General features: G+C 39.9%; 1 protein-coding gene across 1 annotated transcript in view; it reads right to left on the bottom strand.

Annotated features, from left to right (window-relative positions):
- The window catches only part of IL13RA2 (interleukin 13 receptor subunit alpha 2), a 53,405-nt gene that overhangs the window by 25,038 nt on the left and 10,670 nt on the right, over window positions 1-17,697 (bottom strand). Inside the window, exons 2-4 of the mRNA XM_089657990.1 lie at window positions 6,798-6,925; window positions 1,320-1,468; window positions 918-1,071 (exon numbers count right to left, since the gene is read on the bottom strand). Of these exons, the coding sequence (XP_089514116.1) occupies window positions 918-1,071; window positions 1,320-1,468; window positions 6,798-6,921 (427 nt within the window). The 5' untranslated portion in view covers window positions 6,922-6,925. The remainder of the gene's footprint in view (window positions 1-917; window positions 1,072-1,319; window positions 1,469-6,797; window positions 6,926-17,697) is intronic.

Here is a 17,697-nt window from a genome sequence, read left to right as displayed (position 1 = left end):
CATCCAAAAAGAATCGGGCAATATGGCGGTAACCACTATCCAATCCGGGACCCTGACATTGTTCCAATCAGAATACAAGACTTTTTATGATAGAGTTCCTTTAAGTGGAATTTCTTTTGATCTCTTCTAAATTGCCATTTCAGTTTTGTCAGGTGAACTGTATAAGCTGGTCCTATTCAATAAAAAAGTAATTATTTTTAAGTACAGCCAACCAGAATTCATTACTTTTTATTGAATAAAGCTGTTAGTTTGTGGTATCTTTAATTTATTTTATTTATTTTTATAGGTTTAAAATGTGTAACCTGATCTGTTAAGTAATATTTTTTCATTAAGTGTATAAAGTCTTCATTTTAGAATAAAAAGATGTAATACAGGTTGTTTATATCTTACTTTGTCAGTGGGGTGATTTATCAATAGTGGAGCATTCATAAACTGGTGCAGCTGTGCATAGTAGCTTCTGGATTCAGGTTGTTCAATTAAGCTTTTGATATAAAACCTGGAAGCTGATTGGTTTCTATGCAGAGCTGCACCAGATTTTGCACTCTCCAGTTTTAGTAAATCTTTCCCAATGTGTTCATTTTTCTAATAAAAACAGCCCAGTATTAGCTATTGAGTTGGTCACTCATTGATATTACATATAGAGGCAAATCAAATAGAGAAAGGTAAGATGTGTTTGTTACCTCTGGCACATTCAGCTATGTGTGATTTATGAATAAAACTGAAATCAGTGGATTAAGATATACCCTTGTTACCACATAAAATGATAAAAACAAATAAGTAAAAATAATGCTATACAAAAATATGTAACATAGGTTCATTCATTAATGTTTATGTAATGTGCTATACTTTATAATCTCGTATAACAAATAACAATTAACATTGATCATACTAAAAAGTTTTTTTTCAACACATACTACCTTGCAGAGGAATGGATTCATTTATTTGTATCCACTTGCTCCATATTTCCTTATCATCTGTACATTCTCCTTTCAAGTATGTTCGAATTTTTATGACAATTTCCTTCCCAAAATTAAATGCAGCTCTGTAGTTTTGTTGCTTCGTCCTAACTGACTTTGAAAATGAATAAAAGACAAACGTGAAAAGAAATATTAGAAATGATGTTTATTTAAGGACATTATTTTCTAAATTAAAACATATTCTTGTGGATAAGCCATTGTTCATATATGAAGAAAATCTTACAACCACCATGTAAAAGACTGAATTTCTGACTAAAGCTCCACTTAAACTCAGTTTTGGCTACAACCATCGACTTTAAAAATTTGACATCTTAAATCACTATTTTGTAAATTTTATCTTACCTTCCAACGCTGTTCGTTAGTATCATAGTGTTGTAATTCATATCGTGCTATGCACTGACTGTTATTTAGTGAAATGGGTGGCTCCCAGGTTACATCCATCAGTCCCAAATATCCAAGATCATTAACCTTAACATTTGAAGGCGGGTCAACTAAAAGAACAGTTAGAGTATGCATCATTTGTAATGCTTGACTTTGTTTGATAATCATTTTAAGTTTGATGCTCTGTATGCATTATAATCATCATTCCCTTTTTATGTCTTTAAAGGGATGCTGTTGCTAACAAACAAATTCTTTAAAAGTCAAAACAAAGGAAAATGTACTTGTCCTACTGCCATTGCCACCTAATACTGCTCCAATGCAGAGTAATCCCTTGTTAAAGTTTTTTTGAGACCAACACTTTTGGAAGTGTCAGTCTTCTGGGTCCCTATCATTTCTCAGTGCATATTCTGACGTACTTCCACTCATTTTAGGATAGAGTAGTGAAGGTAAGCAAGTGAAAAGCAATATATAAACATAATACAGTGATGAACCCATGTAAACAATTGCCCAAATACAATTGTCAAAAGATATATACATACAAAATATATATATTCTCTTCTGATCCTCATCTGAGGGATCATAAAATAGTGCAAATAGGTGTGTGCATCCCTAGCCAGGGATGAAATGACTATATTGTGAACTGTGAACCACACTGAAAACAATCCACAATGAACCCCAATGCACATCAAAAAATCCTCCCACATAAATACTGCGATAAATAAAGTCCACAAACAAATCAAATTGTGCTCCAAATGGTCACCAAACACATGCAGGTGATACTCTTGTGATCGTGGTCATAGGTGCAAATCCTCAGATGGCCAAAATGCCCCCTCACCTTCTTACAAAGACCCCACAGGGCCAGCACGCTTTTTGTGGATCACCCCACGATCCTCACAGGTGGTACTCTTCGTGGGTCAATCCCCCACTTGTGGTCATCAATGGTGACACTCTCTCCTCTATTTATAACTCTCCTCCAGCCAATGTATGTAGATAATTAATCGCCTTTACACCACACTATGGGTGTCTTACATGGGTATAGGGTGCACCAAGATGACGCCCGCACCGGAAGTGACGTCACCGCGTACCGGAAGTTCCTCCCCACGTACCTACGAGTTATGTCACGCTAAATCACGTGACTTCTTCAGGAGCTGTAAAGGCGAAGGAATATAGGTGGTCATGAAATGACGGTGAGTTTACATCTATGTGGGGCACCAGTGTGAACACAGCGAAGCACTTATCATTTCAGTATGGAGTATCTCAGTTAAAGATACAGCACCGTTGCACCAATTATTCACATTTTGGGACTGAATATTAATATTTTGTATTTTGCTCAGTGTTATCACTTTAAAGATTGCACAGTTTATTTTGTCAATTTATGACCTTAGCGTGGCCCATTTTTGAAATATATAAGATTTTGTGTTTAGAAATTCACATTTAGGACTGCTGATATATAGGTTTCTTATATATAGTTAATTCTTTCACATATATATGAATTTTTTTCCTAAGCGCAACAGCAGCCCCTTGTTTCTTTTAGACAACTATAGTGTATATTCCTTGTTTTAAAAACTGTATGATCATACTAAAACTTGTAATGATATTTATAAAAATATTTCAGCTCCAGCGAATACATTAAGCTGTTGAGGCAGCAGATGTGTCAGAGACACAGACAAGTATTCTGGCAGCACCACCACCCTTTGGAACCATTATATAGATTGGGGCAAAGTTTTACAGCCTCTTAAATTAGCAATGTGTCTGGAATGTAAAAATGTAAAAGGTAAAGCACACAAATTAGAAATATGGATTGCTAGAACTGTGAAAAAGAAAATTTGCGTTTACTTCCACTTTAAACACATACAAAGCAGTTCACAATGGATCATTGATATTTATATCTTTAACTGCTGTTAAAAGATGTATAATCTATTTGCATAGTTACAGAGGTACCTTCATAGGAAAAAGACATATCTATCAATAATTCCAAACTATGCTCATTGACTTTTGTGTTGCCATGCTCTGGAACCAAAATTGCATGAGCTCAAATGCGGCTAATTTTGCCACAATGGAAAAGATATCCCAACTGGCCTCTAGTTTCAGTTTAATATCACAATACTTTTCATATGTCTTGTGGAAGTTCCTTGTGACGAAATAGAAGTGCAGACAGAGAGCACACAGAAGCAGATCACACAAGACCCAATGTGTGGGCATAGGGCAGGTAGTCCATAGGGCAAAAGGGCAGAGCAGTGTGTGGGTACAGCAGAGATGAAAGTCCTTGGCACATGTACAGGGCCCAGATATTTAAGTCTTTGACACACAGAGCAGGGTTGGTGCATCAGGGCAGTAAGTCCTCAGCACAGGCATGGAGCAGGAGTTAAGACCTTGACACACAGAACAGGGTACAGGAAGTTAAGTCCTTGGCACACAGAGCAACATACAGGGAGTTAAGTCCTTTGCACACAGAGCAAGGTTGGTCCAGCAGGGCGGTAAGTCCTCAGCACAGACAGGGTGCAGGGGTTAAGTCCTTGGCACACAGAGCAGGGTACATGGGTTTAAGTCCTTGACACAGAGCGGGGTTGGCACAGCAGGGTGGTAAGTCCTCAGCACAGGCAGAGAGCAGGGGTTAAGTTCTTGGCACACAGAGCAAGGTAAAGGGAGTTAAGTCCTTGGCACACAGAGCAGGGTTGGCACAGCAGAGTGGTAAGTCCTCAACACTGGTAGGGCACAGGAGTTAAATCCTTGGCATACAGAGCAGGGTAATGGGGGTTAAGTCCTTTTGAGGGGGGCCTATGGGGTCTGGCTGCAGTGCAGGACCACTCACAGCATGCCACCAAGGGAGAGAGAGAGAGCACGGAGCCTGTAGCAGAGGCAGGAGTCTTCCGCGGAGTCCTGGAACAGGGGGCAACTGTGTGGTGTGGCCGCAGCATGGACCTTGCATAGCAGCAGGCAGGGGAAATCAAGTGAACAGTGAGAGAAATCTGATACCCAGGCCCCACTCCAGCATTTATCCCTGGAATCAGACACATTCTCATTCTCCAGGTAACCCAAGACTTGGCATCGAGAAACCCGGGCAACAGACCCCACCCCCCGACGCCAGCCCTGCACAGGGAGCGTGGCCTTGGTTTCTAGCGGGCACAAAGCACGGGTATCAGGTACCTGGTGTTAGAGGCCAATGGAGAGAGGGCTTCCCTTGCGGCTAAGTTCCAGACTCCCCTGAGAGTGGGACAGCAGGAGTCAGGCCCAAAGTGGCACAGGTCGCCTGTAGGAGTGCTCATTGGTGGTCCACCCAGGAGCACAGCTAATGCACAGAAATGGGATCTGCAGACATGTGGTGCCTGTGCACCACATGCAAGTATGCAAGTCTTCCAGGAAACAGAGGATCACAGGATAGCCAGTTCAAAGCCGAGGTCAGGTACCAGGTGAAAATCAGAGCAGACATAGTCAGATGGGATAGCTGAGGTCATACACAGAGGAGCAAGAGGGAATATACATTAGCCAAGCCGAGGGCATACACAGAGGAGCAAAGACGGAATATCCGTTAGCCAAGCCTAGGTCATACACAGAGGAGCAAAGAGGGAATATCTGTTAGCCAAGCCGAGGTCAGATCAGGGATTAAGCAGAGAAGACAGGTCCAAGAGCAAGCCGAGTCGGTATCAGGAAGTCACAGATCACAATAGCATAGGAAAAGGAACAAGGTACTGGGAAGCCAGAGATCAACCAGCTCCTGAGAGTAGAGCAGGGCTTCCTTATAAAGGCCATTTGGAGCCACATTTGAGCTGATGTGAACTTCTGCGGCCTTGCAAGGTACTGGCAGGGGTGCCAGGTCTCCTAACACCTCTGCCAAGGACAGAGCCCTGACAATGGAAGAAGCAGGACCACGCTGTGTCCATGGAGACAGGGAGGGGGGCATGGAGCGCAGCCTGCATGTGGCGAATCCACATGCAGGTACAGTGGGGAGGTCGACTGGCCGGCTCTTAGCCAGAGGAACAGAACGCAGCCTCAGCAGGGGTCAGTCCTCTGGCAACAGCTGAGTGAGGAGATGCTGTGGTTAGTGACAAGAGGGGGGTGGGGAGGACTAGTCCTGTGACATTACTAATTTAAAAGTATCTAAAAATAGTGTGCCCCTTATGACTATAAACACAAAGGGGGATTTACTAAAACTGGAATGTGCAAAATCTGCTACAGATCTACATAGTAATCAATCAGCTTCCAAGTTATCGTCAAAACTTAATTGAACAAACTGAATTTTATTCTTTTATTTATTTATTTCAGGTACTTATATAGCGCCGTTAATTTACGCAGCGCTTTACATATACATATATATTGTACATTCACATCAGTCTTTAACCCTCAAGGGGTGTACAATCTAAAGTCCGTAACTCACATTCATACATACACATACTAGGGCCAATTTAGACAGGATCCAATTAACCTACCAGCATGTCTTTGGAATGTGGGAGGAAACCCACGCAGGCACAGGGAGAATATGCAAACTCCAGGCAGGAGGTGCCGTGGCTGGGATTCGAACCAACGACCATAGGAAGTGCTAACCATTTAGCCACTGTGCTGCCTATTTTGAACCTGTTTGGCTACCATGCACAGCTGCACCAGATTCTGAGATCTCCAGTTTTAGTAAATCTCCCCTATAGATCACTTATTTACAAAACTCTTGCTGACAACATGTAGAGAAAATGTATTTCTATACATTTTAGTGCTAATATTAAAGGGATCAATATACCTTAATTCCTACAGTTAAATCAGTGACCATAAGTCCTCATCTTTAGCGGCTGTCCACAGTAGTTTAAAGGGTAATTTGTCATTAATGTATTTTTGAATGTGATCCAAAGTTATTGGATCATACATAAAAAATCTTTTTATAAAATTTGTTAACAGTCTTGCTGGGATGGATAAATAAAGAGTAATAGAAGGCTTAGAAAAAATAGGCTTTGGCTTAAGAAAAGGTCAAAGAAGATCCCAAAATGAGCCATTTAAATGTAAGGAGACGTGTAACGTCATACTACAAAAGATGCTGTAAACTTTGCGATTGATATTTATGGAATAAAAGAGCAATAATTCTGAGAGACAAAAGAAGAAGTAAAAGCATATTCCTTCCTAGAACATTGTCACTAGAACAGGCATCCTCATTTAGAGCTTTCCTCTTGCCCTCTGTTATGGTGACAGCTCTAACATTTTGTATTTTCCATCACTTTCTATACTGGACAGAGTGGTCTTTAGGAACTCTCCAGTGGCAATGCAAGCATCAATTCAAACCTGACAAGGATTTTAACACTTAGATATTTATAGTATATCCAAAAAGAAAAAGAAAAATGTGAGCTTCACATAAATTAATATTTTCCTTTAGGTTCACTTTAGGAGGGAGGGATGAAGAGAGAAAAGGAGTGAAAGGTAGAAGGAAGATTTACAATATTACATTTTTTTAATACCTACCATTCATTACTGATGTTGTTGCCAGTTCTGCATTCACTATGAAGTATATCATAATTCCAGATATGTATTGAAAGTTTAAACTCCTGACAACATCAGATCCAGTTCTGGAGTTTAAGTTCCACATGTTCCTTCAAACAACAAAATAATATTAAAATAAAAAAAAAATACAGGAAGCAAATTGTGTCAGTGATGTTTTTTTTAAATTTGTTTAGCAAATTATATAAAGGTAAAAAGATATTCCAGTTTTAGGTATTTGCTACTGAATGAACACCCCAACTTATTATTTCTCTTGGGGATAATGGTAAAATTCTGCACTGCATTTCCAGGTCCAGGATACTACTACAGCCAATTCAAAATGTGTTCAAGGGCATCTAAAAAGCTAAATATACGGTATACAGTATATTTTTTTAAATTGTGGATAGAGTTTTTTCGGTTTAGAACCCTGGTCGGGTTTTATTGCTACAAAAAACATGAAATAAACTGTGCCACAACATGTTTTGGTTGTTCACAAACCTACCTATCAAAATATATAAAATATAAATTATACCACATGAAGAATATGTTAAAAAAAAAATTCAAATATGTAAATTAAAGCGCTGCTGCTATCCTATTGGAACTAAAGTCAACCCAAAATGTGAAATATATGAAAGGTAAGAACTGCGCTGCTTTGTTAGGGTGTCAGTATTAATCAAACATATGTGCATATTAAAGTGAAAATAATTCCAATGTGTAATCCTAAATCCATTGAAAAATAACACTATGACCATGTATAACCAATAATTATGTGCAGCATCTGTGAAAGGAAGTCCATATGCATTTGCAAATATTTAAACAGTCACAAGTGTGATGCTTAATTCAAACCAAGCAAAATAGTGAAAACCCTTCTTTTTATTTTTTCTTCTTTTCTTCCACCACCACCAATGTGAAAATCCACCACCATGTAATACTAAATGAACTCAAGAGAGGCAAATGCTGGTGTGTTTAAAACCAGCATGCAGCACATTCCCCTCTGGGAATAATAATCTACATACTCAGCCAGATCCTCAGTATGTTCTCACGAACACTTGTATGGTTTGCACTACCACGATCACCAAATTATAATAGAGGAGGAAGAGCAAAAAGATCTCAAATAGCATAAGATCCTTAAAAACCTTTTATAATTCATATAAAATCATCTCCACTGACACAAGTGTACAAGCATAAAACTCTAAACTGGGCTTGCTCCGATCTCCTGATTGCAAGCGTACAACATCAGCATGCATGGTGATGTCATGTCACAACCTCTCCCTGCGCATTCTGTCATCTGACATCCTCGTAATCTGGCCCTCCACCGCCACTGGTCGATGTGAGATGATGAAACGTGTAGGGTTGAGCTGAGACGTGACATCACCACACACATCAATGTTCTACGCTCGAGGTCAGGAGATTGGTGCGAGCCCGGTTTAAAGTTCAGTTGCTAATTATAAAAAAAGTCCCAGTTTTGTCCAGTTGCTTTATATAAAAGTCTTTTAAATCCTTGACAGAATCTGAGAAGCTCTTTAAGACTTAGAGGTAACACCTAAACATTTCTCAGTCTTTTCTAAGATTATATACAAACCTAAATTCTATTTTAACTTTTGTATTAAAACACAGAAGAAGGATGTTGATCTCCATATATCTGAGAAAAAATGAAGTCTACTCGGAGATATGCTAAATACAATTTTGCATATTAAGGTTACTGTCCCAAATTGTTTTACCATAGACTAAAAAAGGGTCTGGCCATAAGCAGGTAAAGGCATGGCTTGCTGAGGCTTTCACTACTCCTTGCAAAAACACAGATTAAAGCAATGAATTAGAGGCAGTACTTGTCTCCTCAAAACATACCCAATGCACCCAAAGCTTTGCAACAGTGCCAGAAAACTGTTGTAGAACAAATCAATGCAAAGAAAAAGTGCAGTGGCCTTAGTGCACTAATAAATTAGTATTGCACTTACAGGAATAGAGGACTAGAATCAGATTGTCATGAGCCTTGGATTGGAGGTGCAGTAACACAACTACAAAATAGTGCCTCCCTCCCATTTGCACATAGATGTGGAAGCTAGAGGATAATTGTACTTCATAAGGGTGCCAAAATGCATTTTTTTTCACAAAGTAGCACTTGGGGACACAAGCTACAACATGCAGCTGCTCAGTATTCTTTTCCTTCTTCTAGCTTTACAGATACAGCTTCCAACCCACAGAGAGATGTAGATAGCCACAGTATTCCTACTACAGGCAGCTCCCAGAGCTCTCTTTCAGAGGAGTCTGCAATGGATGTGGAGCAGGACAGGACTATCAGGAGCAATTCATACACAGAGTGGAAAAGATTTTTAAGCAGGATATTGAGCTCAAATCTGATACTACTCAGCCTGGACATAGATTAGATACTTTGGATGCTAAATATGATGATGCAATTCACTCACTTGAGCTCCTAAAAAGATTTGAAAACTGAATCTTCATTTTTACAACTTGAAGATAACTTGATGACAGTAAGAATAGAAGCAAAATGTATCTATAACAGACCCTCAAGAACCCACACAATCTCAGGATTTTATTTATGCACTCACTGGAATATTCATGCAGGTACTTGGCAACAAAGCCCTTGAACACATAGAAGTAGACTGAGCTCACTGCCCCCCAACCACCCAGCCAGAGGACTGGCAGAATGAGAAATTTAATTTTTCACTTACACTAATAAGCAGTTAAAGAGGACATCATTGCAAAAATTAAAAATACAGCCCATTTAAGTTTGGATGGTACCAAAATTAACCTGTAACCTAACCTCTCCCAGCAGGCTCTAACGATGTGGATGGCACTCCACTCCCTGCTGAAACTGTTATGTAAAGAAGGCTTACACTTTTTTCTAATACAAGAAGATGGCAAAACAGTCTCTTGCATAGATAAAAGAAATCTCCTTGATTTCAAGGGATTGGATCTTCCAGATATCGACATCCCTGAATGGCACACCATTAAACATATTCCTGTATCAGCATGTCAGGGACAATGACAAATAGTACTCCAGAGTATGCAACAGAGATGCCAAACCAGGTCAGAGCCAGAAAACTACTTTCCAATCTATTCAAAGTTTTCTTCACAAAGCTCTGGATTTTGCTAGCAATCCCATTAGTACTCTCTCTGCACATACCATGCTTTCACATTGCAATAACCATGGCTCTCATTTGTGTAGCCTAAAACAAATCTATAAACCCAAATCCTCTGAATGATGCATCCAGGACCTACTGACCTATATTGGCACACTTGTGCCTTGTAACAAATCCCAAGAAAGGGTATTCTTGACTGCACTGCACATATTTTTCACACACTTTTTACCTGTTTAAGGCCAGCCACTCTACCATACAACACCTGAGAAGACAGGGATAGGCAGTGGATGGTGGGCCTTAGCTTACTGAGATAGGGCCCTTAAGGAATGCAAGAACCCCCCCCCCCCCAACCGGACCCACAGGAAGAATGCATGCCTGAAAGCCCCTTAGCTCATCTTCCCCCTGCTTAGAAAACTGGGATAAAAACCACAAGGGTACCCATGATAGCTGTGACAAGAGGCCAAAAGCTAAAATTCTGATGTTCTGGGAGCTCTACCTGCCTGTGTACTCAAGGTAGTCTGATGTGCAGCTGAACTGCCTCCAATGACACAGCCGTTCTGTGTAGAAAATGGCATTTGACATCTGTGACCATAGGGTTGTACTAAGATGAAGCTGTCAGTAAATGCAGGCACAGCACTACACATTGCTGTGTCACAGTGTCACTTTCTGATCACATTAAAAAATCAAACAGCCAGTCCCAGATACACACTAGAGGCAGGGTAAGGATGGCCAGGGGGCACAAAGGGGTAGATATAAAGGGACAGGCCTTACTAACCAACCGGTAGAACAATATGACCACAATATTTGAAGGGGAGTGAAGCACCCCGCTTTACTCACTTAACTTAAGAAGAAAATGTGCCAGAAGGGGTCTTTAGGGACTGGATCACACCTAAATGGATCACCACTGCCCTGGAACTGTATAGCATCCTGAAGCTAACTCCACGCACTGCACAACATGCTGGCATGCCAAGGCAGTGCACCTAATGCAGAATCCAGTGCCCAAGTGACTTTACAGGCTGTTCCCCTGTCTTTCATCTCTGGCAGACCTGGGTATGATCCCAGAGGCATGCCTAGAAAGGCTGGTGCATAGTCAGGTAAGTGGAGCAGTAATCCAGATAAGTGAAATTTCCAGAAAAAAAAAAAAGAAACCACTCCCCCCCCCCCCCGATAGAAATGAGACATCCATAGCCTAACAGCATTAACAAAAAAACTGCGTACCATTTAAATATTACAAAGAATATAACAGAATATGTAAAAAGGAAATCAAGGCCGCATAAATTGAAAACGAACGACAGATTGCAAGAGTTAGCAAGACAACCTCCTAAGAAATTCTTCAAATATATTAATAGTAAAAAGATCAGGTCTGAGCATGTAGGCCCTTTACAAAATAACCAAGAGTGGAAGACTGGGGACAAGGAAAAGGAAAATGTAATAAATAACTTCTTCAGCTCTGTGTATACAAATGAGCATGGGAGAGATGATGTCCACAATGGGCATGATATTGACACAGCCCCAAATGATCCACCATGGTTCAAAACTGATATGGTCCAGAAATATTTAGACAGAATAAAGGTGAATAAAGTACCTGTCCTGGATGGCATACACCCATGGGTCCTAAAAGAATTTAGCTCTGTCATTTCAAAGCCATCATTTCTAATTTTTAGGGACTCTAATTAGAGATGAGCGAATCGAACCAGGCGAACCGGAATTCGAGTCGAATTTCAGGAAATATTCGATTCGCGGCGAAACCGAAATTTTGCCTACTTCGGGTGCGCGAATCGAACATTTCCCGATCAGCCGGCAAAAGTGTCCCTGCAGTGAGCTCCGCTATTTCTGACAGTTCTCTGACAGAAGGAACACATGTTTAGCGGTTGAAACATTGTATCTATTAGTTTATATTTAGGATACAGATGTTTCAACCACTGTTCATGTGAAGAAGCTGTGAGAGAACTGTCAGAAATAGAGGAACTCTGCACATACACTTTTTGCCGGCTTGGAATTATTCTTCTTTTCATCCTACTTCTTCTTCTTCTTCTTCATCCTCATCCTCATCCTCTTCTTCTGAGGATGAGGATGAGGATGAAGAAGAAGAAGAAGCAGTAGGATGAAAATAAGAATAATTCCAAGCCGGCAAAAAGTGTATGTGCAGAGTTCCTCTATTCTGCAGATACACTTAGAGGAGCTCTGCACATACACTTTTTGCCTGTTTGGAATTAATCTTATTTTCATCCTACTTCTTCTTCTTCTTCTTCTTCTTCTTTATCCTCATCCTCAGAAGAAGAAGAAGAGGATGAAGAAGAAGAAGAAGAAGAAGAAGAAGTAGGATGAAAATAAGAATAATTGCAAGCCGGCAAAAAGTGTATGTGCAGAGTTCCTCTATTCTGCAGATACACTTAGAGGAGCTCTGCACATACACTTTTTGCCGGCTTGGAATTAATCTTATTTTCATCCTACTTCTTCTTCTTCTTCTTCATCCTCATCCTCATCCTCAGAAGAAGAAGAAGAGGATGAGGATGAGGATGAAGAAGAAGAAGAAGAAGAAGAAGAAGAAGTAGGATGAAAATAAGAATAATTCCAAGCCGGCAAAAAGTGTATGTGCAGAGCTCCTCTAAGTGTATCTGCAGAGCTCCTCTAAGTGTATCTGCAGAATAGAGGAACTCTGCACATACACTTTTTGCCGGAAACCGCTGTATGGAGGGAATGTCCCAGAACTGTCAGAAATAGTCTATTTCTGACAGTTCTGGGACATTCACTCCATACAGCTGTTTCAACCGCTGTATGGAGGGAATGTCATAGAACTGTCAGAAATAGACTATTAATGACAGTTCTGGGACTGTCCTTCCATACAGCGGTTGAAACATTGTATCTATTTGTTTCCATAAATGGATCCATTTATGGAAACAAATAGATACAATGTTTCAACCGCTGTATGGAAGGACAGTCCCAGAACTGTCATTAATAGTCTATTTCTGACAGTTCTATGACATTCCCTCCATACAGCGGTTGAAACAGCTGTATGGAGTGAATGTCCCAGAACTGTCAGAAATAGACTATTTCTGACAGTTCTGGGACATTCACTCCATACAGCGGTTGAAACATTGTATCTATTTTTTTCCATAAATGACATTCTGCAGATACACTTAGAGGAGCGCTGCAGATACACTTTTTTCCGGCTTGGAATTATTCTTATTTTCATCCTAATTCTTCTTTTTCTTCTTATGAGGATGAGGATGAAGAAGAAGAAGTAGGATGAAAATAAGATTAATTCCAAGCCGGCAAAAAGTGTATCTGCAGCGCTCCTCTAAGTGTATTTGCAGAATGTCATTTATGGAAAAAAATAGATACAATGTTTCAACCGCTGTATGGAAGGACAGTCCCAGAACTGTCATAAATAGTCTATTTCTGACAGTTCTGGGACATTCACTCTATACAGCTGTTTCAACCGCTGTATGGAGGGAATGTCATAGAACTGTCAGAAATAGACTATTAATGACAGTTCTGGGACTGTCCTTCCATACAGCGGTTGAAACATTGTATCTATTTGTTTCCATAAATGGATCCATTTATGGAAACAAATAGATACAATGTTTCAACCGCTGTATGGAAGGACAGTCCCAGAACTGTCATTAATAGTCTATTTCTGACAGTTCTATGACATTCCCTCCATACAGCGGTTGAAACAGCTGTATGGAGTGAATGTCCCAGAACTGTCAGAAATAGACTATTTATGACAGTTCTGGGACTGTCCTTCCATACAGCGGTTGAAACATTGTATGTATTTGTTTCCATAAATGGATCCATTTATGGAAACAAATACATACAATGTTTCAACCGCTGTATGGAAGGACAGTCCCAGAACTGTCATTAATAGTCTATTTCTGACAGTTCCATGACATTCCCTCCATACAGCGGTTGAAACAGCTGTATGGAGTGATTGTCCCAGAACTGTCAGAAATAGTCTATTTCTGACAGTTCTGGGACATTCACTCCATACAGCTGTTTCAACCGCTGTATGGAGGGAATGTCATGGAACTGTCAGAAATAGACTATTAATGACAGTTCTGGGACTGTCCTTCCATACAGCGGTTGAAACATTGTATGTATTTGTTTCCATAAATGGATCCATTTATGGAAACAAATACATACAATGTTTCAACCGCTGTATGGAAGGACAGTCCCAGAACTGTCATTAATAGTCTATTTCTGACAGTTCTATGACATTCCCTCCATACAGCGGTTGAAACAGCTGTATGGAGTGAATGTCCCAGAACTGTCAGAAATAGACTATTTCTGACAGTTCTGGGACTGTCCTTCCATACAGCGGTTGAAACATTGTATCTATTTTTTTCCATAAATGACATTCTGCAAATACACTTAGAGGAGCGCTGCAGATACACTTTTTGCCGGCTTGGAATTAATCTTATTTTCATCCTACTTCTTCTTCTTCATCCTCATCCTCATAAGAAGAAAAAGAAGAAGTAGGATGAAAATAAGAATAATTCCAAGCCGGCAAAAAGTGTATCTGCAGCGCTCCTCTAAGTGTATCTGCAGAATGTCATTTATGGAAAAAAATAGATACAATGTTTCAACCGCTGTATGGAGTGAATGTCCCAGAACTGTCATAAATAGTCTATTTCTGACAGTTCTGGGACATTCACTCCATACAGCTGTTTCAACCGCTGTATGGAGGGAATGTCATGGAACTGTCAGAAATAGACTATTAATGACAGTTCTGGGACTCTGACAGTTCCATGACATTCCCTCCATACAGCGGTTGAAACAGCTGTATGGAGTGAATGTCCCAGAACTGTCAGAAATAGACTATTTCTGACAGTTCTGGGACAATCACTCCATACAGCAGTTTCAACCGCTGTATGGAGGGAATGTCATGGAACTGTCAGAAATAGACTATTAATGACAGTTCTGGGACTCTGACAGTTCCATGACATTCCCTCCATACAGCGGTTGAAACAGCTGTATGGAGTGAATGTCCCAGAACTGTCAGAAATAGACAGAAACTGTCACAGAACTGTCCTTCTTCTCATCCTTCTCCTTCTTCTCATCCTTCTTCTCATCCTTCTTCTCATCCTTCTTCTCATCCTTCTCCTTCTTCTTCTCATCCTTCTCCTTCTTCTCATCCTTCTCCTTCTCCTTCTTCTCATCCTTCTCCTTCTTCTCATCCTTCTCCTTCTCCTTCTTCTCATCCTTCTCCTTCTCCTTCTTCTCATCCTTCTCCTTCTCCTTCTTCTCATCCTTCTCCTTCTTCTCATCCTTCTCCTTCTCCTTCTTCTCATCCTTCTCCTTCTCCTTCTTCTCATCCTTCTCCTTCTCCATCTTCTCATCCTTCTCCTTCTCCTTCTTCTCATCCTTCTCCTTCTCCTTCTTCTCATCCTTCTCCTTCTCCATCTTCTCATCCTTCTCCTTCTCCTTCTTCTCATCCTTCTCCTTCTCCTTCTTCTCATCCTTCTCCTTCTTCTCATCCTTCTCCTTCTCCTCATCCTTCTCCTTCTCCTTCTTCTCATCCTTCTCCTTCTTCTCATCCTTCTCCTTCTCCTTCTTCTCATCCTTCTCCTTCTCCTTCTTCTCATCCTTCTCCTTCTTCTCATCCTTCTCCTTCTTCTCATCCTTCTCCTTCTCCTTCTCCTTCTCTTTCCTCATCTCCAAGGGCATTTAAATTAAAGGTACAGTGTTCTGCACTAATTTAAAGGCTCTCTGAAGCCTAGAAACCCTTTTTATAAGTCATCTTCGTAGCGAAGAAATTCGCATCGAATCGAATTTCACACTGGAATTCGCCGAATCAGCCGAATCGAATTTTTGAGAAATTCGCTCATCTCTAACTCTAATGATTGGCATAGTAACACTGGACTGGCGTAAGGCCAAATGTGGTGCCTACATTTAAAAAAGGGATCAAAGTCTTTACCAAGTAATTATAGACCTGTTAGTTTAACTTCTATGGTCAGGAAGATACTGGAGAGTTGAATTAAAGACCACAAAGATGAGTTCTTGTTGGAAAATAATATCTTAAGCAACAGACAGCATGGATTCTGGAAAGATAGAAGTTGTCAAACAAATCTGATTTCTTTTTATGAGGAGGTGAGCAAAACCTTGGACAGAGGAGTGGCAGTGGAAGTGGTATACTTGGATTTTGCAAAAGAGCTTGACGAAGTTCCCCATACAAGGGCATTGTATAAAGTCTATAGGATTTGAAAAATCTGTTTGTAAATGGATAGAAAACTGGCTAAAAGACAGAATTCAGAGAGTAGTGGTTAAGGATTCATACTCTGAATGGTCTAGGGTTGTCAGTGGTGTACCCCAAGGTTCAGTGTTGGGACCCTTACTTTTTAATACATTTATAAACGATATAGGGTCTGAGATTGCATGCATCATACATACTAGGGGGATAAAACTGGGGGAATCAATGGTGAAGGATCTGGGAGTTCTGGTAGATCATAAGCTTAATAATGGCATGCAATGCCAAGCTGCAGTTTCTAAAATAGCAAAATTCTCTCTTGTATTAAAAGAGGTATGGACTGCAGACAGAGAGAGAGAGATCATTTTACTCCTCTATAACTCATTAGTAAAACCTCATCTGGAATGTGCAGTTCAGTTTTGGGCACCAATTCACAAAAAGGATATTGGGGAACAGGAGAAAGTGCAGAAAAGAGCAACCAAACTGAAAGGAGGCATGGAAGTCAACTATGAGGAAAGATTAGAGGAACTGAATTTATTCTCTCTTGAGAAGAGGAGATTAAGTGGGAATATGATCAACATGTATAAATACATAAGTGGTCTATATACTGAACTCAGTGTAGAGTTATTCACCTTAACGTCATCACAGAGGACAAGGGGGCACTCTTTAAGTCTGAAGAAAAGTAGATTTAATCTCCAAATACGGAAAGGCTTATTCACAGTAAGAGCTGTGAAAATGTGGAATAGAATCCCTCAAGAGTTGGTTCTGGCTAGGTCAGTACATTGTTTTAAAAAAGGTCTGGATTATTTCCTAGATACACATAATATAACTGGATACTAACATTTTTAGGTAATGTTCATCCACTGAATATCTGGTTGCCTCTTGGTGGATCAGGAAATACTTTTTTCCCCTGCAGGAGCAAATTGGGTCATACTTTGCTGGAGTTTTTTGCCTTCCTCTGGATCAACTGAGGGTATAGGATATAATTTTTTTTCCTTTTATGGTTGAACTAGATGGACTTGTGTCTTTTGTCAGCCAGACTAACTTTATAACTATGTAACTATATGCTGTGATTGCTTTGAATGGGGGTCCTGATAATTCTGTTTGCCAGTGTCCAATTACCTGAAGGTATCAACACTTAACCTAGTTGTTTATGATTAGAACTGTGTCCTATACTGTATGACCAATAAATACGATTTTAGTAATTCACTTCAGGAAAGTGTTCTGGTATTTCCTTTCCCAGATTTACTCTGGCAACAAAAAAGAACCTTTTAGTGTATCTTAAGCATTTTTTGATGAAGTGTGGAAGGCTTAAAACCTCTTTTGGATCTTTCATACTGTATGCTGAGGAGATTTATCCTCTATATTTGTCCTAGTGTCCATTGTCACCAGGACAGAAAGTGAGGGGAAAATTCACAGTTTCATATTAACAGCAGAAAAAGAAAATGTGACAAATTTACCATGATTTAATGGTATTTTCTCTCTTGTATTTCACATTTTATCTTCAAGGTAAGAAAGAAGGAAAATCAGACAGCAAAAAAAAACAAAAAAAAAACCTAATTGAAACTCACTTTAAAAGGGATAACATTCT

This window comes from Staurois parvus, unplaced genomic scaffold, assembly GCF_062004578.1.
Source record: "Staurois parvus isolate SC_StPar_1 unplaced genomic scaffold, SC_StPar_1.0 ptg001045l, whole genome shotgun sequence".
In the NCBI taxonomy this organism is placed as follows: domain Eukaryota; kingdom Metazoa; phylum Chordata; class Amphibia; order Anura; family Ranidae; genus Staurois; species Staurois parvus.
The sequence above is the reverse complement of the archived record's forward strand: the minus strand, read 5'-3'. Positions and strand labels throughout refer to the sequence as shown.